At 43.4% G+C, this 20,476-nt stretch overlaps 1 protein-coding gene across 2 annotated transcripts in view; it reads left to right on the top strand.

The window, feature by feature from the left end:
* The window catches only part of SRGAP3 (SLIT-ROBO Rho GTPase activating protein 3), a 225,978-nt gene extending 206,327 nt beyond the window's left edge, over positions 1-19,651 (top strand). For both annotated transcript variants that reach the window (XM_024217104.1, XM_024217103.1), the window contains exons 16-22: positions 2,135-2,240; positions 2,477-2,704; positions 4,661-4,740; positions 7,944-8,124; positions 11,580-11,729; positions 12,129-12,456; positions 15,320-19,651. In XM_024217104.1, the coding sequence (XP_024072872.1) occupies positions 2,135-2,240; positions 2,477-2,704; positions 4,661-4,740; positions 7,944-8,124; positions 11,580-11,729; positions 12,129-12,456; positions 15,320-15,736 (1,490 nt within the window). In that variant the 3' untranslated portion in view covers positions 15,737-19,651. The remainder of the gene's footprint in view (positions 1-2,134; positions 2,241-2,476; positions 2,705-4,660; positions 4,741-7,943; positions 8,125-11,579; positions 11,730-12,128; positions 12,457-15,319) is intronic.
* The last annotated feature ends 825 nt before the right edge of the window (positions 19,652-20,476 follow it).

Below are 20,476 nucleotides of genomic sequence, written 5' to 3'. Positions count from 1 at the left end.
ATATTATAGACTTCTAGAAAGAGACCTTTTAAAAACATTAAAATGTATTACTGGCACGCAAAACCTTAAATTAGTGTGAATAAATGGAGACTCAGCACACCACTTCTGAAAGGTTGCCGACCCCTGTTCTAAAGGTTCACAATTCACTGGCCTGCCCCAGTTATGATTACATCCATTAAAACCTCTCTGTTACAGCTGGTTGAAATATTTTTGTATAAATGGACACTTTGAAATTTGCCGAGAGCGTTTTGTTCCACTGGGTTTCAATACAGATCATTCGTCGTCATCTTGTTTGGATTAAAAAATTCTTTTATTTTTTATTTTTTATTTTTTTAAAATTTAATTAAAATCACCCCCATCCTTAATCAAAACAACGAAAACTGACCACCGCAAATGATAACAAATAAAGAATAAAACCAATATTTTCTTCAAAGAATGGAAAACTTGGAGAAAATCAAAATGTTTCCTGCAGTATTTCCATGTTTGAAATGTGGCCAATTGTCACAGAAAAGTGTTTGAACAAAAAATATTGACCAGCTTTTGTGTTTCAGAGTGATAAGCAAACTTCAGCAAGGTTCACAGTTTGACTAAGCACCCAAACATTAGGCAATTCATTTTGGGTACATCTACAGAGCCAATGGCAATGAGCCTCCCAGCTTGGATCGACAGACTCGAGCTCAGGGGGCTCGCACGACTGTGCTAAAATTAGTGGTGTAGATGTTGCGGCTTGGGCTGTTTTTAGAGTGCTAGCGCAAGCCCTGCTGACCTGAGCTGGGAGGCCCACTGCTGGGGCTGTGTAAGACATACCCCTAGAGTAGAAATCTCTCTTCGATCATCCAGCTGGGACAGGGAATTTCCTAAGAGTGCCTGTTCTCACAAAATCTTTGGTCTTTATTGCTTCTGTTTGGATCAGAAATGGCCTGGAAGTCACTTTTCCTGTAACATTTTAGATCGAACCTGGGACAGCAGAGGCACCCAATTAAAAAAAGAAAAAAGTGGGGGAGGAAATGGGAGAAGCTAATTGAGTCACCTTGAGTAAAGGCTCTGCTCAGGTTCAGTCTAGTTCTGTGGTTGGGCCATGGAAAGTGCTTTTAGCTGCAGTGAAGGTTCAGGGAATAGTGTGGGTCACACATGAACCAGTGTGCTCATCTGTATTCCCAACACTGTGCCCACACTATGTCCCTGATGTCACACATCATAAAGAAATAGGTCAGCTTCTAATACAGTATGTTGGCTTTGATGGTGTGCCTAGAGGGAGAGATCCTGTCCTGAGTTAGCGTACTCAGGCAAAGCTCTCATTTTGAGATCAATGGGAGTTTGACGTGAGTAAAAACAGAGCAAGGATTGAGTGAAAGACTAAGGGCTTGTCTACACTTGAAATGCTACTGCAGCACCACCGCAGCTCTTCAGTGTAGACACTACGTACGCCGATGGGAGGAGTTCTCAAGCTGGTGTAGATAATCCACTTCCCCAAGTGGCGATAGCTAGGTCAACAGATCTAATGTTGATCTAGGGCTGTCTACACTGGGCGTTAGGTCAGTTTAACTACGGCACTCAGGGATGAGAATTTTTCACACCCCATAAGTGATATAGATAAGACGACCTAATTTTCTAGTATAGACCAAGCTTAAGTAAGGACCTCAGGATTAGGCCCATAAAGCAGTAAAGAAAATTAAAACAGAAGTAGGATAGGAAAGCTGAAAAACTGCTCTGTTTTCTAGTCCCTGTATTGACTAAATCCTTTGGGAAATGCAGTAGCAGTTTAGGTATCAAATGTATAAATACTGGTAAATACTGGTAATAAAGATGTAGCCATGGAAATATCTACAGTTTCAATTAGATACTGAATTTAATGCATGCGTTGAATTTCTCCATGCAAATTCTACATTTACAGACATAAATGGGCATTTGTACACACAGAGCTGCACAATTTTGGTAGGCATGTTTCTATGTTTGGTTGTTAGTGTCAAATTATAAATCAGATCGGTCTGGAAACATAAAGTTTTTTCCCCCCCTTACATGTCAGGCTATTAGATCTGGATAAAAGTCCAGGCTTTACTATGTTGTTTAGCCACTAGAACCCTTCAGGCAAGTGCCTGACCATAAAACTCTACCATGTATTCTTGTGTTCCAGAAATGGAGAACCCTGCAGAAAGAGTGCACCAGATCCAGCAAATTATCATTACTCTACCCCGAGCCGTCATTGTTGTCATGAGATACCTCTTTGCTTTCCTCAATCAGTGAGTCTCTTTATCTGGTTCTTATTTAACTCAGCTGCTGGCTCCCTTCCTTTCCAGTGGCCTCCCTTTTCTTGTCAAGTCAAATGCTGACAGGCACTTTGGTTGTTAATATTTTGCTGTCTGCTCTGGCTTAATGTCTTTCCTAGGCATGACTGCATGAACTCTCTGTAGTGCTGGGTTTTGGAGCCAACATTAGACGGCTCAGAACTTTACCTGTGGGTTGCTTGTGTTTGCAGCTTGTCACAGTACAGTGATGAGAACATGATGGATCCCTACAACCTGGCCATCTGCTTTGGACCAACTTTGATGCACATTCCAGACGGGCAGGATCCGGTGTCCTGCCAAGCCCATGTAAATGAGGTCATCAAAACCATCATCATAAATCACGAGGGCATCTTCCCCAACCACAGAGAGCTGGAAGGACCTGTGTATGAGAAATGCATGACTGGAGGGGAAGAGTATTGGTAAGAAGTGGGTGATTGAAATAAGCAACTTTAGTGTTCTAAACAGGGCCAGACCTCTCTCCCTAGCTTTATCTTTTTCCATTGTAAGCCAAGAGTGAGTCTGTGACAATGCAGGGCTACTAGTTGGTGCCTGATGAACAAGGGGTTAACTTCGTTCACATGAGTTCAGGGAAATGGCTTATAAAAGCAGCTCTTTAAGAGATTGGGACGGGCAGAATGCCCTGGGAAAGTTTGGGCCAAGCATTCAGGCCTTACAGGTCTGGGGTAAACCCCAGGTGGGAATTCATTCCGTTTTGTCAGTGTTACTTCTTCCTGTTATAAACATCATGGATCTGATTCTCAGCTGGTGTAAATTTGATGTAAATTGGAACAACTGACTGATTTCACTGGAAGGACATTGGTTTACGTGAGCTGAGGATCTGGCTTTATCCCTTGCTACTGCATCCTTATCTTTGTTACAAATGCAGTAGAACCCCCGTTTGAAAACTCACTGGGGACTGAGGAGTTCATAAAATCACAAACTTCATGAAGTAGAACATCTCAAAATTACAGACAGTGCAATGCATAAGTTGCAGAATGGTGCATTGCAGCATTTTCTTTTTGTCCTTCAAACCACTGCAAAGCAATTTCCAGTGCATTGAGGGCTTTGGGATGTGGAGGGATGTCGACTTGTTCTTCATCAACATCACTTCCCACACCCTCGTTGAGAAAATGGTTTGTGGAACTGGTCATTTGTAAGTTTGGGGGTTCTAAAATCAAGGTTCTACTGTAACACTGTAGATTAGTAAAACAAAGAGAATTTTAAAAATCTGCTTTGCTTTTCTGTAGCAGCTTGGTTATGTTTTGCATTTCTCTCAGCTTCGCTAGTGACAATGGACTAGTCTGCTTATGGTCAATTTCCCTTTCCAGTCCTCCCGCATTAGTTCAGTGCCGCAAAGCATTACGAAAGCTTCAGGACACTGGTTGGGTTTTTTTCTAAAAATGTATTTGCATTTATGCTAAACAAAAATTCTCTAGGTCTAAGACTCATTAAAGCTTGTTAATACAGAAGCTGAATTTTAGGTCAGTTGTTGTGACCAAATTTCTCCTGAATTGGGAATTTTGATCCAAGTTCCATAGTTCTTTACTCAGTTGTTACTCATACAAAGTTCCATTGACTCAAGATTATGAAGCCAGGGTTTGGCTTGGGACCCATCTCTCTATATGTCTTGTTCGGTCCTTCTCTTGTGAATGTTAAAAAGAAACACTTGCTTCAATGGGAGTTTTCACTTCATAGTTCTGCTTATCAGAAATGGGGAATGGGCAAGATTTACTGCACAGGTCATTTCTGCTGCAGAAATAGCCCCTCTAATAGTCACAATTGAGAGGAAACTATAAAACATAACCCCATGCTCAAACAAGGATCTCAGTAATCAATACCCAGGAATTTCGGGGGTGCTTGAAATCCAAACCTGGATTCAGATCTGCATTTTTACAGTGAGTCAGTGTCTTTATAATGGGCGCAACCAAAATTCCAGCTCAAAATCCCTGAAGTTCAAGGTGTTTAAAGCTTTCATTCATCCCGTGATTTGCACCTGCTGTCACCATGAATGCTTGTACAATGAGAGTGTGAAATGATACCATCGATGAGACCGAGTGGGTGAACGGAGAATTTGTTTTGCCCCTGCTTTGCACAGGTGTAAGCGATGACAGGAGGTGCAGGACAGTGGAGATTCAGGCCCTGTATATGAATTTCATAGAATGAGAGTCTCGGGTTCTGAGAGAGAGCTCAGAGATGTGCCATGATTTTAAAACAAACAAAGGGTGAAGTCAAAGGCACAACTCACATGGGGCAAAATCCTGATGCCACTGAAGTCCAAGAACTTGTTTTACTGTGTAGTCTGCAAGTAGAATCTAATTCTTCTTTTTTAAACTACATTTGTATCTTTTTTTTCCCTCCCAACTGTTCAATGTTAGCGACAGCCCCCACAGCGAGCCGGGCACCATTGATGAAGTGGACCATGACAACGGCACAGAGCCGCACACCAGCGACGACGGTGAGTGTAGACATAAACAGCGGAAAATTGAGTCTGAGTAGGAAGAGCCAGGGGAACATGCGTGCAGGACTGCAATGTGTATTTTGCTCCTAATCAAATTAGCTTGGACTACCATATGGCTGTTTAGGGGGGGAAGATGTTGCAATGTGTCTGACAGTGCATGTGCATATTAATGAACACTCCTTTAGAGGGATCTAATCAACATAGACCACGGGGAGCGGTGCGGGAGGCCACAGGCTACATTACAGTTTCATTCTGCGCTATTGTGAGAGCTTTAAAACAATGCATTCAGAACTGCGCCTTATACTCCCGTTAATCCCGACAGTGAGCTCTTCTCTTTTGAATTTGGAATTGAGGTGACCTGGCTGGCTTTTGGCCACTGTTTTTACAATACAATCGCCACCTGATGGATGTGAGTGGTGGGGAAAAGAGCAAGAGACTTGCTGTGTGAAAGTAACCGACAAGTACAGCCTAGGGCAGCGGGGAGGGCCTGTTGTATTTGGGACCCCCTTTCCATTCACCTCCACGTTCTTGTGCATACCAAAGGAAGAGTAACGAATTTCAAGGGACTGATCCAAAGCCTACTGGAATCAATGGGAGTCTTTCAATTGGCATCAGTGGGCTCTGGGTCACACCCACCCGGTGGCCCTACACTGAAGAAACCTTAGCCAAAATGGTGCCGTTCTTAGGCACCCTCTGTTTATTCACAGTCAGGTCTGCTTTCTTTCGTGACACGAATAAACCTGAACTTCGTCTGACTCCTTTCAGACCTATGGACCTGAGGCAGCTACGGCGGGAGGTGCTGGATTCTGTTCTGGCAACAGACTTGTTAACTAAATTCTACATGCGGGGCCTAGTTATGCCCTCAGTAAAATCTCTACAACCAGCGTAGATTGCAAGGGCATTGCTTAGGTGATAATGAGGGCAGAACCTTTCGTTTCTAGTTGTGATGCACAAACCAGAAAGAGCCCAGCTTGCTTTCCATATCCAGGTTGCATTTGCAGCTGTGGCTTTTTGGAAAAATAATGGTAAACTGAACAAATTTTGTCTTGGGATTATTGAGAGATGATAAAGCCAGAACCCCAGATGCCTTTTTAATTGAGTTACTCTGCAGAGTGAAGGGGCACTGTAAAATCTGCATGATGCACTGCTATGCACACCTGTTGTCTACTTTCTTGGTTGCTATTGTTTCCATTGATTTCTTCTACTGCTGTAAAAAACCCCAGTGCCTTTCTGACACTTGATGTGGAAATGGCATAAGTGGCCCTAATTGGTGGTCTGTAAAAAGATGGCACAAGGGGTGGGAAGGAGATGATCATTCAGATGATTGAAAATGGGTCTTTAACGAAAAAGGCACTCTACGTTTTTCAGTGTAAGCAGCAAGCTGGAGCTAACGTGACTCAAAGGTGAAGGAGAGCAAGCTGCCATTTAGCCAATTTTATGCTTGGCCGGTCACATTAATAGTTCTGATTGGAGTTTCCGGGTGATTAACTGTGATGCAAGTGTGGAGAAGAAGAGCGGCTTTATTTTATGAATTTACATACTCTGTCTCTCTCTTTACCCCCATGCACACTCCCTGCTGAGAAGCTCAATATTTTATCAGGGCTCTGAAAGCTCCTCTGATAGCCTCTCCTATTATGTTTCTCCAGTGAGCTTCCTCCATTGATCTGCCTCCCCTCCCGTAATAGCCCCAAATGTCACTTCATTTGTACTGAGCGAAAATATGTATCTTAGGGTGACCCATCTAGCACAAAGGAACATCTCAAACAATGTTGTACTGTGTCACAAGAGAGAGAAGATCGGGGAGTTTGTCAATATCTTGCAGATTCCCCCTCCCTAGCACTGCCCGCCTCATTCATACTTAGTTTCTAAGCAGAAGGGTAGGTCAGATCCTGATTACCAGCAGGTGCTGAGCCTGCAATTCAAAGAGGCAGCAGATGGAATGAAGGAAGTTTCCATAGTCTAATGAGAATGGGGCAGATATGAAAGATCAAGGTTAATTTGCCCTATTTAGCTTTGCTGCTGCCTCTGTCGGTCCCCATTTTTCTGCATTGCAGGTAGGGCTTGAAAACAAGAGGCAGGGTCTATGAAAACCAAGCTACATAAACTGTTCTCACTGGCACCCACGGATGGCCTTGATAGTGGGCAGAGTGGTGCACACTGCTGCCTAAATCCAATAATTTGCATTTAACGTGAATCTGATAAACTGCTTTAAGTAATGCACTGTGCACTCTAGCACGCTCACAATCCTGAGGGGCTGTCGTCTCTGCCTTGCTAGTGCAAAACCAGCTTTTCAGGAGAGTTGCTAGTCTGATTTTTTTTTTTTTTCAAGTGGTCAGCATCCACAATTGGAACCAGATTTTCGAAAGAGCGCTGCTACTTGTCAGGCACCTAAATAAAAGACAGCTTTTCAAAAGTGCTCCGCACCCAGCCCCTCCCATTGAGACACTCTGGGGCCAGATTTTCAAAATGGCTCAGTGCCCTGACTGCGGCACGTTTTGGAAACCTGGCCACTTAATTTTGGTGCTGTAATGGCAGCTGAGCTCTTTTGAAAATCTGGCCTGTAGATGCTGATTCTGAAATATCTGGTGAATGGCGGCGCTCAGATTGGAAGGGGTGGGGTGTGGCAGAGTAGTGGGGGAGTCTAGAGAAATGATTTGATGATGGATGGTGGGTATCCGCATAGCTCAGGTTTTGTATTCACTCTCCCGATGGGAATCCTCCGAGAGTATTTGCTACCCATTAATAATTCAGACCAAACTGCCTCCAGAATAAAGGAAAGGGGGTGAAATCTAATCTGAAGCAGTAGCCAAGTGGTGATTTGATCCCAGGATGTGAGTGAAATTTACAATGTCCCCCACCTAGGAAGAACCAGAATCCATAACCAAAAGAAATGACTTTATAAATATGGGTGGCCATGAATAAATATGGTGGCACAGCTGGGAACATCACTTGCATGCAATGAAATTTTAATTCATTCCCATTTGCTTTGTAGCTTTTCTTGATCTCCTCTTGCGTGGTAGTCTGGGAAACCAATGAGAATTTAGCAATCCTAGAAGGATGGACAGTACTTAGTAGAAAGTGTTGTCAGGAAGCATGGAGAGTAGTATCAATGTCTTGTGGGTGAGAGGCATCTGATGGGGCTCAGGTGATTTCTGAGGACAACATGCCTATATTTGCTTTGTTTTCTCTTTCTCTTCCAGAAGTGGAACAGATTGAAGCAATAGCGAAGTTTGACTACATTGGCCGGTCCCTGCGAGAGCTCTCCTTTAAGAAAGGAGCCTCACTCCTCTTGTACCATCGTGCATCGGAGGACTGGTGGGAAGGGCGCCATAACGGTGTGGATGGTCTCATACCACATCAGTACATAGTTGTACAAGACATGTGAGTGGGCAGTTCAAGTGGGGCAAGAATGTCAAAATTGTGTCTACACTTAGGCTTCTTCAGCCTTATTTAGCCACCTAAATGAGTGGCCTGATTTTTCAAAAGTGCTGTGCACTTCACTGAGAGCTTGTGGGGTGCCTGCACATCCCTGATTTCCAAAAGCCGGGATTTAAGCTGTTTGTGAAAGAAACAAAGTTCTGTCGACTTCAGTGTGAGCCATTGGGTCTGCACTCTCTTGAAAATCTGCCCATTTATTTAAGTGCCCAAAATACGGGCATAGATGATGCAGGTGAGTGGGTGTCAAGCTTATACAGATGGTGAAACTGAGGCAGAGGGGTCTAGTGTTGGAGCCAGAATTAGATCTCAGGAATTCCTGGCTCCTGGTCCTGTGTTCTAACCATTAATCCAGGCCTCTTAAGCAAGAAATTTGTAATCTTCACTCACTGGATGAACTGTAGTGGGGTTTTTTTTCTCCCCTTAATTTGCTTTGGGAGTTTAGTGCAAAATTTTCAGAAACATCTCATTCCCATTTTTAAAAGTGACTCTGGCATTTAGGAGCCCAAGTCGCATTGAAAGTCAATGAGCCACTCCTAAGTGCCCAAGTCACTTTTGAAAATGGGACTTGGGAGGCTCGTAAGTCACTTGGCAACTTTTTAAAATGTCCTTTTATTTGTTTTAAGAATTCTTCCCATCTTTGATTGCAAATACATTTTCTCTTCTTACCTTTGTTCTTTGCTTGAGTGGCAATTATTAATCCACTGTGTGTCTCTTTCAGCACTGTATTATTGAATACATGCATGAAGGAGCTGAGCCAGCAATATGGGCAGACAATTTCTGACATACACTGTTGCATTATTTTGCATCCAATAATTCTTTGAATAATAAATTAGAGCACTTTTTTTCATTAGGTGAACGATTAACCAGACAGTATTGGGGGCTAATTCATCTGCACAGCATAATAAATACAAATCAGGATATGTAACCATGTACGTGATGGAGCTGATTTTTACAATTAAATCTGCTCCCAGCATAGATACGCTCTGTGGGGTCTGAAATGGGATGAAGCCTGAAAAAAATCCTAGTAAATATCTACAGCATTTTTGTCCATCAACTGACATTTATTTTTTGCTGTAAAGACTGAAACAAAACTCCATTTGGACAACCCTTGCAGGGCATTTCCTCTCCAAGAAATAAGATGGGCAGGATTTGCAAGGATGGGCTCCTTGGGGCCTTTATCAGAAACTTGGGGCACAGTCCTGGCCGGTGCTGGGTTCCTTTTGCAATGTGACTGCAGTGGGAGTTGAAGATTCTCAGCACTTTGCAGCATCGGACCATAGAGGACAGCCAGGGTGCTTATTTCTCCCAGGAGGGATTGGCAGTCCCTCAGGTGCACAGGCCTTTCTTCAATTTGCACAGCCTTCATCACGCTCTTTTGTTTTAATCTGACGCCCTCCCACTCCCCCGCTTTCAAGTGATGATTAAACGTTAAACTAAAACCAGTCCAATTCTCGACCTTGTTCCAGCCCCTTTGCACCACTCCTGCCAGATTCTCTGAGCTGGGAATTCCCCTGGTGCACAGGTGTTACCTGCACAGCATAGAGCAGGTGCAGGCAGTTTTTTGCCAGCCCCTCCTTGGATACCCTGGCACAGGGATATGTCAGAGGCAAGAGGGTGCGTGCATGCTCCAGTTATTGAGACCACAGAGTGGCTATAGGCATCTGAGGAAAAAGCCACGACTGCTCTAACTTACATGGGGGCTGGGCTCTGGATACAGGAGGTGTTAGATCAGTGGTTCTCAAAGCCGGTCCACTGCTTGTTCAGGGAAATCCTCTGGTGGGCCAGGATGGTTTGTTTACCTGCCACGTCCGCAGGTTCGGCCGATCGCGGCTCCCACTGGCCGCGGTTCGCCGCTCCAGGCCAACAGGGGGTGGCGGGAAGCGGTGGCCAGCACATCCCTCGGCCCAAGCCGCTTCCTGCAACCTCCATTGGCCTGGAGCGGCGAATCACAGCCAATGGGAGCCGTGATTGGCCGAACCTGCGGACACGGCAGGTAAACAAACCGGCCCGGACCACCAGGGGCTTTCCCTGAACAAGCAGTGGACCGGCTTTGAGAACCACTGGTTTAGATGACACTGTAGTTAAAGTGCTAGCAGCCATTGTACAGTAGAACAATGGAGCTGGGTGGGAAATTTTAGGGAAGAAGCTAATGCAGACACCAAAGGCATGTTACATACAGAGCTCCCCTGGTGGCAAAGGAAACAAAAGAGCATTTGCTGTTAGCCTGTTCCCAAGCCTGTTGAAGTCTTTCCACCAGCTTAATTGACTTTGGATCAGGCCATAAATGGTCCGTGACTATCAGAAATTTCAGAGGGACGCAGAACATCCAGGGACCTTGTCCCAAGCTCCAAGTTTCAGCCTTCCACTGTACCCTCAGCTCCTGATGGCCAAAGATGTGAAAGACATGGGGCCTCTGCTCATGTCCTGTTACCAGCTGAGCCTTTCAGGAAAGCACACATCTGAGGGTTTGGGTTTCTTACCATGAAACGCTCTTCTGCCTACCAGAGCAATTAGGCTGCCTGTCTGCTCCCCAACACTGCTTCCTAGTTTCATAAGTAACTGGTGTGAAGATATTTGTACCTTCCATGGGGTGGCCGATAACTGAACCGAGCCGCGTGCTGCATTTATTTTTTGTCTCCTTGCCAAGATTCTAGCTGGTCACATGCACCTTTCTCCTGTTACTGGCTCAGATGCTGCTTCTTGTTCAAGATTACAACAGCACCTAAATAATTAGTAAAGCTCCAAGAGGGTTGAAACACATCAGTCATTGGCTTCATAAAAGAACAGAGTTGAGCAGTCCAGACTCGCTGTTAGATCCTTGGCAGGTGTCAGTTGGCACTGCACCATCGACTTGTATCTTTGAGGCTTACACTGCATCTAGTTGGCCATTAATCCAAGGATCCAAGCGCCCCGACAAACATTCACTCATTATGTCTCACCATGCCCCTGTGGATTGCATTATAAATGGGTAAACTGAAGCACAGGGAGGTTTGTAGAGATAGACCTGAGCCATGAAGCTTAGTGTCAAACTTTCCCTAATTTCAGGGGAGTTTGGATCTGGGGCTCGGGTACAGTTAATTTTGGATCTGGTTTGAGGGTGTTCAGGCCAAGATTTCGGCTGGGGCCACTTCTAGTTTAGGGACTTGCCCCAGGTGACACAATGAATCAGTGGCAGAACCAAGATTAGGACTCATGAGTTGTGATTCCCGGCCTCCTTTTCTTCCACTAGACCCCACTCTCTCCTTGTTGGGTGCTAATGAATGTTATTTTCCTCCCTGGTTGGAGTGGATGCATTAGGATTCCAAAGGCATGAAAATGTTAAGAGGCCACACTCTTCTTTCATGTGTGAGGCACTCAGTTATCTGCCTGCCTGATACAGAGTTTCATTTTTTTCATAGGGATGATGCATTCTCCGACAGTTTGAGTCAGAAGGCAGACAGCGAGGCAAGCAGTGGACCCTTGCTGGATGATAAAGCCTCATCAAAGAATGACATCCAGTCTCCGACAGATCATATTCCAGACTATGGATTTGGGGGAGTAATGGGCCGGTAGGGCAATTGATCCACTTTGGTATGAAAGTACGGGTGGCCTTGTACTGTGAAAGACAAATTGAGTGTGGCACACCATTTAGGGTAGGATAATTAGAATGTCACGATTCAGTAAGAACCAGAGAACAACTTGTACCATTTATGCCATATTTAAACTAGATGGGAGCCAAATAGATCCATCAATCCAAACAGCCTCCAAAATATTATGGTTGCCACTTCTTGGCACTCTCCAAAATTTGTAGCACTCCTGTTGGCTGGGTTTTCTCATGGTGAAAGATCTGTGTTTTGACTTGATATGGGCTTTTAGAGCTGATCCACTGGGGATTTTGCAGCATACAATCAAATCTGAAATGCCAGATAATGATCCAATTTAATTTCCTTTCAATAAATTCTTTGCAGAGTAAGGTTGAGATCTGATGGCGCAGCCATCCCTCGTCGTCGGAGTGGAGGGGACACTCATAGCCCCCCAAGGGGGATGGGTCCTGGTATAGACACCCCTCCTCGAGCAGCAGCATGTCCTAGCAGCCCCCACAAAATACCACTCAACAGAGGCAGGATTGAGAGCCCTGAGAAGCGCAGAATGGCCACGTTTGGCAGCGCTGGCAGCATCAATTATCCAGACAGGAAGGCCTTGTCTGATGGCCACCCACTGAGATCGACCTGTGGGTCTACTCGGCACAGTAGTCTTGGAGATCAGAAATCTCTGGAAGCGGAAGCACTTGCAGAGGTAAGAGGGCTGTGAGATGTCTCTGTTTGCTGTGGAGACTGGAGATACAGTACAAAGTGCCTTTCACCTCAAAGCCCTTTACAATTATCTAGAGGAATCTCTTCACCAACCACTGAATTGCAGCCACCTGTGGGAAGAAATGTGGTGGTTGTTCATGGACAGGACAGGAAGTAAAGAGGAATACTGTCTCTATTTAGAACTTTAGGGGGGATTTAAAGAGACAGAACTTAATTACCCCAATAAGAATTTGGTCGCGTTATCAGGGCTAACATCCCTGCTTTTGGAAAACACACCTTAGGTTTGTTAGTAACCATATGTGGCCAGGACCTCCCATTTTATGTCTAATCCAAAAAATGTTCTCTCCAGCGACACAGTGCCCCCTAGCAGTATGTTGCACAGTGGGTTCGCTATTGATTCATTACTGCTTCCTAATTTACCAGCAACGCATCCTGAAGTACTCTTAATTTTTAAAGGATGCCTCTCATCCAAGTACCAGCCAGGCTACACGTAGCCCGTGAGACCTGTTGAAATCAGAAGCTAAGGTCCTTCAGCTGCAGACCCAACTCACAACAGTGGCAACTCTACCTCACAGAATTCATACCAGAGTCAGGGCACAAAATTGCAAGGTGCTTTGGGGTCTATTGTGGGCCACTGATACACAGATACATACAAGATCAGAGAGTGTTATTTGTGATCCAAACATGACCACAGAGGTCCTGATGCTGCCTTGCACCTTGTGTAGCTATTGACTCCTGTGAAAGTAGGTGTAAAACTGTGCCATTCTCCACTGAGAGTAGAGAATCCGGAGTTTACCTCTGCTTTACACAGGTGTCAGTGATGGCACACAATGCAAGGCGGTGGAACGTCAGGCACATTGTGCCTTTGGATTCGAGGAAGTTGGCATGCTGGGCAGTCTTTCAGAAGAATTGGCCGGACGGTGTGAGTGGGGGAGCATTTTCTTTCTCTGGACTCTGCCTCCTCCCTCTGTGCAGGTTGGTGGTTGGGCTGCCCAGAGATTTTGTGCAGCTGTTTGGTTTTGATGTAGCGCTGCTTGAGCTTTTCACACCTCAGTCTCTTCTATGAGGGCTGTTGCCTGATGCGGGCGTGTTGTTCCTTTGTTGCTCATTGTTACTATGACACTTTTGCTACACCAAGCCTAAGTCATGTGTCTGCTTTATTTTTAAAGGTATATGCCATATTTTTGTTCTCAATAATGGATTTGTTGTAAATACCATTATTCCAGACCTGCTTTTTCTCAGGAAAATAGGGACTCTCTTTGTATTCCAGGCAGCTGGTCCAGTTCACTATTCAAAGCAGTGAACCATGTAAAACGTTATTATCCCGCGTATGCCAGGGAGAGCTCTTTGTTCGATGCTTCACAAATCACTACCATGAGAACTGGCCCTTTCCTACTTGAGCCTATTATTCCCAATGTAGGAAGAAATGCCAGCGGCGAGAACATTGGTGAGAAAGAAATAACTTCTATAGCCTGCGGTAGCTTAAGTGAAAAGCAGAGCCTTCCACGTAAATGCTCTGGGGTCTGACTCAGCTGTGCCTCGTGCCACCTTTGCACTCCCCAGAGCCCAGTTCAGCCTCTGGAGTAAGTTAGAACAGTTCAGGGCTGCTCTCTCCTACCAGCATTTTCCCACTGAGGTCACATGGGCGTGTGCTGGTGTATTTTCAGCCTGGGAATATTTCTAGTTGTTTGTTTGCTGGTCCTGGCAAACTAAAAAGTCCAGCTAAAAAAGTCCAGTATATTTAAAGAATTATTACAGTCTCATTTCCTCTTCCACCACTGGATTTTCTTTGTTTACTTCCTGCATTGCTGTTTGTTTGCACTGGGCAACCAATCTGCCTCTGTCAGTTTCACACTCTGCTTTTCATGCACCAGCTCATGGTAGTGGCACCCGAGTTGCAAACACTGCTGGGGGGGCTGGATATATCACAACTAAGAACAGACCAAAATATAAAATGGTTTTCTTCGTCTTTTTTTAAAATCACGGGCCAGATCCTCGACTGGTATAAATCAGTAGTTCCAACAAAATCAATGGAGCAATGTCAGTTTACACCAGCTTAGGATCTGGCCCTGTGAAAATATTGCTAATTTTGTAAATCTTCTATATTTAACAAAGCCTAGCTGGGTCCTAACCTGGCTGATAGTGACCTTTTGACTCCCTCTTTTTGATGATAATACTTTGAACACTATCCAAAGATCACAAAGCACTTTACAAACATTAGATAATTAAGACTTACCACACATCTGTAAAAGTAGATACAGCAAGGGATATGTCTCCCATCAGTGAAATGCAGCCATCTCTAGAGTAGAGCTTGGTAGCTGCTGAGAGACACAACAACACTGCATGATAACTTAGGTCAGAGAGTGGAGAAAAATGTTGTATCAAACAAACTGCATAGGGGAGGTAGGCAAAAATTAATTCCCCCACCTGGAATTTCACTAGATTCTGAGGGCTAACTGTACATGGTATTATGGGGCGTTTAGGACTTTCTGCCTTTGAAATCATTGCCAGAACTCCCATTGATGTCAAAGGTGCAGGATTTCAGAGATGCATGGTGCCTACCAGTGGTCGGGACCTGGGTTTTACATCTCCTCTCAGAGCCAGCTCCTCCTTTAGAGGCCTGCTCATGAGAGGTGATGAGCACCAGCAACTCCTGTCAGTGCAGTTGCAGAAGCTCAGCAGTTCTCAGGATTTAAGGGCATATGGCCATAGGGAGGCAGAAAACAACTGCACTGATGCTGAGCCAGGGGTAAAGCTCCACCGGACGGCAGAGTGATATGCAGGAAAGCCCAAGTAATGCTAAAATGCAGGGATGCTGATGACACTTTTGCTTATCGCATTGACAGGACATTGAGAAGACCATGAGCACCGCTCTGAATGAGCTGCGTGAGCTCGAGAGACAGAACACTGTGAAGCAGGCCCCTGATGTCGTCCTTGACACCCTGGAGCCAATGAAAACTCCTCAGGGGGGCTCTGTCAACTCAGAACCTGCCAGCCCACTTCACACCATCATGATCCGAGACCCTGATGCCGCCATGAGACGCAGCAGTAGCTCCACCACTGAAATGATGACTACTTTTAAACCAGCCCTCTCAGCCCGGCTTGCTGGGGCTCAACTTAGGCCTCCACCCATGAGACCCGTCAGACCGGTGGTTCAACACCGATCAAGCAGTAGTAGCAGTTCAGGAGTGGGCAGTCCTGCAGTGACGCCTACAGAGAAGATTTTCCCCAATAGCTCCTCGGATAAATCAGGCACCATGTAGCTCTGCAGCAAGGGATTCTTAGTTGAGGAGTGGAAAAAAGTCAATATCTGGATATTTTTTGGGTGGAAATCGCAACTCTGCAGTCTCGTTCTTTAAAAGGAAAAGACAGAAAAATTACGCTCTGAAGAAAACTTCAGAAGGGAAACCAGTGCGTAGGCCTGAGGCCTAACGATTCCATTATAGATACACACATCCATGCAGAAGCATTTTACCAAGATTGCAGTAAAACTGTATGGCAGAATAAGATGGCTGTCCTGCGTATTGTCACTGGAGAATATACAATCTGTGTAGAAGTATATATAAAGTGTACAAAGTTCAATACTTTTTTTTTTTTTTTAGATTTACCTCAGAAACTTGCCCTGAAATTTCCTCTCTAGAGTTTTGGTTGATTTTAATTTTTTTGAGAATACTTGTGTGTGCGCGTGCGTGTGTGGAGCAACTGAGCATCAAGCAATACAAGATCAATCCTGGAATTTTTATTCTGCAGTAGTTGGCATTTAAAAAGAAGAGAAGACACGCTGTTTTTTGCTCAACTATTGGCCTACAGAGAAGAAATTGAAATGCATCTAGTGACCATTCTCAGCAAGCTGGGTGGATTTCTTTTTCTTTGCATTCAGTCCTAAGATTTCTTCGTTTCACGTCTGAATCTTGCGGCTGTTACCCAGCCAGTAGGTTGTACAGAATATGATATGGCCAAATGAAACATTTTATTCCTTTAGTTCATATATAGGGATAAAGTGTATAAATATCTACTCCACGACATAGCACAGTGTTAGGTGTGTACAAAAAGAAACCACAAAACTTGGGTTGTCTTGAAGATTTCCAAACCAACAAGGACTAGTAAGAGACCTGTGGTAAAAAATAAATAGGCTAACTTATAAAGTATTGAAATGTTTCATTTCCCCTTCTCCCCTGGCCTTTTATTAACTAATGACATCTTAACAAATTGGGACTAAACAGGCAAGGAGGCTTTGAAAAGATAACATTCCTTTATTTAAAGTTGCACAGCAGTACACGAGGGTCTTGAATCAGATTGTCTTCTTGCATGAAAAGCATGAGCCATATTTGACCATATCAGACGCATAACTGATCTGATGGGGTGATATTTTGCACTTTCTGTACTGTACTATATAATACAGAAGTTTGAGTTTATGCAAAAGAAGTTGTATTTTATTTTTCCTCTGAACATTTAACCTAGAGAAAAAATATGCAGAAAGAACTAGGGGTTGCATGATACTTTTTGTCTGATAACTAAGTCTCTTATCTAATTGCTGAATACAAGACACTCCATGTTTCTTTTTTCTTTTTTGTTTTATTTCTTGACCAGCTTTTCATAGAATTGACCTGTGGTTTAATTTTGTTTTTTTCCATACAATCATATGTCATCTGAACGTGAAACAGATGCTGTTTCAGAGTCTCACTCAAACGCCGCACAGATGCTGTACTAGCATTTTTCACACCTTAATTCCTTTCCCTTAATCTGATTTCTGCTGCAGTAGCTGTCATTGAGCAAAATAAGTGAACAAACCTTGCTGCCTTGTTGGGAGTTAAGATTAACATTCAGCTTCTTTCAGCATCCCATCGCATGTTTTTTACGTTCTTTTGCTTTTCTATCCGACACCTCAGAGCCACCACCGAATGCAGAATCCTTCACGTCTCCAGGTGAACAATTCAATATTTCTGTCAGAGAATGTACATATGGAAAAGACCAATGGGGTGATCTAGCCCTTTGAATCTTATCATGTTAGCACCTCTCATTTGGGAGTCCAATCCATAACTTATCCATGTGCATAAAACAATGGGAAGCCCTATAGTTTGTGCAAGGTAACATTTACTTGACTGGATATAGAGGAATCTTAACACAAATCCAATGGAACTGATTAGGTGTTCGTTCTTATTCTGTGTCCAGTGCACAAGCATGTTTCACTTCCACATATCCTCTTCTCTTAACTGTCTCTTGCCTGTTCTAGTCTGTTATATATTGCTGTACTTGCTTAAATGCTGGAAAGTAACTGTTAAAATGTAAACTGTAAAAAGAAAATAGGTTAAAATTAGATGAAAGCCAATGCCACTCACCAAATCTTTGCACTTAGTAGATAGCTCAATGTAAAAAATAATAAAATAAAAACAAAAACACAAACCTAACCTTCAGTGTACAGTGTGTGTGTGGGGGAAAGTACTGTATGTGGTGATTCTATTGTTCCTCAATATAGTATTACAAGAGGAAATGGTGTTTACGTACTTGTCTATTAACATTGTTGACATTTGTAATTACCACAATTACTTCATATTGATGATTATTTTTCATCATGATTTCCCCTCCCCCTTTCCTAACCCTGAGGTCATTGCCTTTGTCATTATGGGCAGCAGATGTTCAAACGGTCTGTCAGTCTGTTCTAGTAATGAACCAGCAAATGTGCTTTTAGGGGAAGTGAAAAAGCCCCCATTTGGCACAATTGTTGTATAATCATTGCCAGTAATTTTTTCCACTTAGTTCCTGGAGAACACTCACTTTGGTAGTCTGACTTTTTTTATATATATATTTTCAACAATGACTTAATAGCAAAACTATCTTTATTCCCCCCCCCCTTTAAAAGATATGGTACAAATTCCAGTGTCTTTTGCATTAAATTATTGCCTTTTATTTTTGCTTTTTTTTAATGCTTGTTTTCTTATCTTTAAGTGCCTTTTGAGCACCGGAACAAATGCTTGGAATTAATGTACTTGGAGCTGTATACAGATCATGATTTCTTATGTACCGTTATGTTGTGCTGTGGGTGTATTGCTTTTCAAGTCCTTTAAAAAAGACATTTTATTAAATTTAAAGAAAAAATGATGCCTTTTTAATATTGCAGTCAAATTGCAGTTTGGGGCAACTACTGTAAATTAAAAAATATGTATTTTTCTGTAGTTCAGCTCAGCACAAAATTAAACCACTTGCATTTTGCTGTACAAGCATCATAACTGGAACCTACTCATAGGTTTTGAGTAACTTAATCTTGATCATTTGTACTTCTATAGACTGTAGCCTTCAATATGATCTCAGTTCTGTTCACTTAAGGGTACTGTGAAATTTACAGTTTACAAATTGGTCAAAGCAGCAGCTGGACATGCTCACCTGGATCATTTTCTCTTGTTTCAAATGAAAACTGTTCCACCCATTTGATTATAATATGGAGACATCAACAGAAAGCCCAAGTCTCTAGGATGGGCCAGGAAAGGGCACTCTTTAAGGAGAAGTTGATTCTCTGCTGTGCAGAGCAAATTCAAAAGTCTCGAATCAGCTCTCTCAGTTGCTCTGAGTCTTTGCCTCCTCCACAAAATAACCTGCTTTTGCTCTATCAAAACTACTTCTGTTAACTCCCAGGAGTAGGTAGTCACCAGTGTAGCCATTCCTTTGGCCTGTCTCCCCAGTGGCTCAGTGAAGCGGTCTTTCTGTTGACCCATTGATGCATTTAACGGTGCCGACTTTAAAGCAATTGCACCCACGCTGATATTAGTTCTGTATAGATGCTCCTAAGCGACCATTGTAATTGTGCCAGTCCCTTTAATGATAATGACAGTGCACTTTTCTTCCTTAGACTGAAGTATACCTGATAGATTCTTTTTGTAAATCCTGGACTGTATTATTTACTAGCAGTGTTGCAGTTTTCACAATATGTCAGTAGACCTCCTGATTCTGATCTGCTTTTGAGTGGCTGTTTTTTGTTCATGCCAGAAAACCTTAGAAACTGCCTTGTATAATGATTGTTGTCCCTCCTATGGATATTGTCTCTGTAATGTATGATAAAATGCCATTTGGTTAGAATGTCTGATTGGATCCTCTGTCATGTATGCTGATGATGCCATGTAGATCAAGCCACTGGTTGGATGTGAACTCATCCTGTTGAATAAAACTGCTTAACTTTTCTCAAATATTAGTCATGATTTCAAAACACCTGGAATATAAACATTGTGCTCGGGGAAATGACTATCCTCTGGGCATATATGCCTTACTAGGCATTTATTTGATACATTAGTAACAAACAAGAAGGATGTTACAGTAGTGTCCAAAGACCTCAGTGAGGACTGGGCCCGTGTGCTGAGCACTGCACAAAACCCAAGATGGGCAATGAGTTTGAAATCTTTGAAGACAAGATTAATAAAGCTGGGAGGGAAAACACAAAAATAAATATAACTTTTATGTACAAATATACTTTTTGTTTTTCATTTTCACCCTTCCCCTTCCGACCTGATGACAGGTTTCTTCGTAGCAAAAGTAAGCCTTGAGAAGGGATTTAAAGGAGCAGAGAGTATGGTCTTGCTATGAATGATTGTGTGTTCATGGTGTATATTAACTTACAGTGTATTCATTATTATATTAAAGAGGCTCTTTCTCTTTAGGGGTATTGCTCTTGAGTTAGCCATTTGGTTCAGAAAAATTGATAGCCCAGTACCATGTCTTCAGGACTGAACTCGAACACCATTCGGGGTGAGTTGAGCTCATGGACTAAGAATACAGAAGAGGGGTTGCTATCTTTATGGTTGGAAAATAAATGAGAGGCTGGGTGCGTGAATTGTTTGTGTTGCGAGGAGAAGGAAAGACTAGAACTGAAAACTGCTGCCACTTTACTGTGTTTGGCAGCAAAGATGAGCCCAGCTGGCTAAATTAACTCAGAGTCCTACTGAGCAGACAGATAGCGTCCAGTGTGTAAGCCAGGCGCTTGCACTGACGGAATGCCATCGCTGCAGTAGCATGGA

The sequence above is a fragment of the Terrapene carolina genome, unplaced genomic scaffold (genome assembly GCF_002925995.2).
Source record: "Terrapene carolina triunguis isolate 2854851 unplaced genomic scaffold, T_m_triunguis-2.0 Scaffold89, whole genome shotgun sequence".
Lineage (NCBI taxonomy): Eukaryota > Metazoa > Chordata > Testudines > Emydidae > Terrapene > Terrapene triunguis.
Note: the sequence above shows the minus strand (reverse complement) of the source record. Positions and strands in the feature narration are given on the sequence as shown.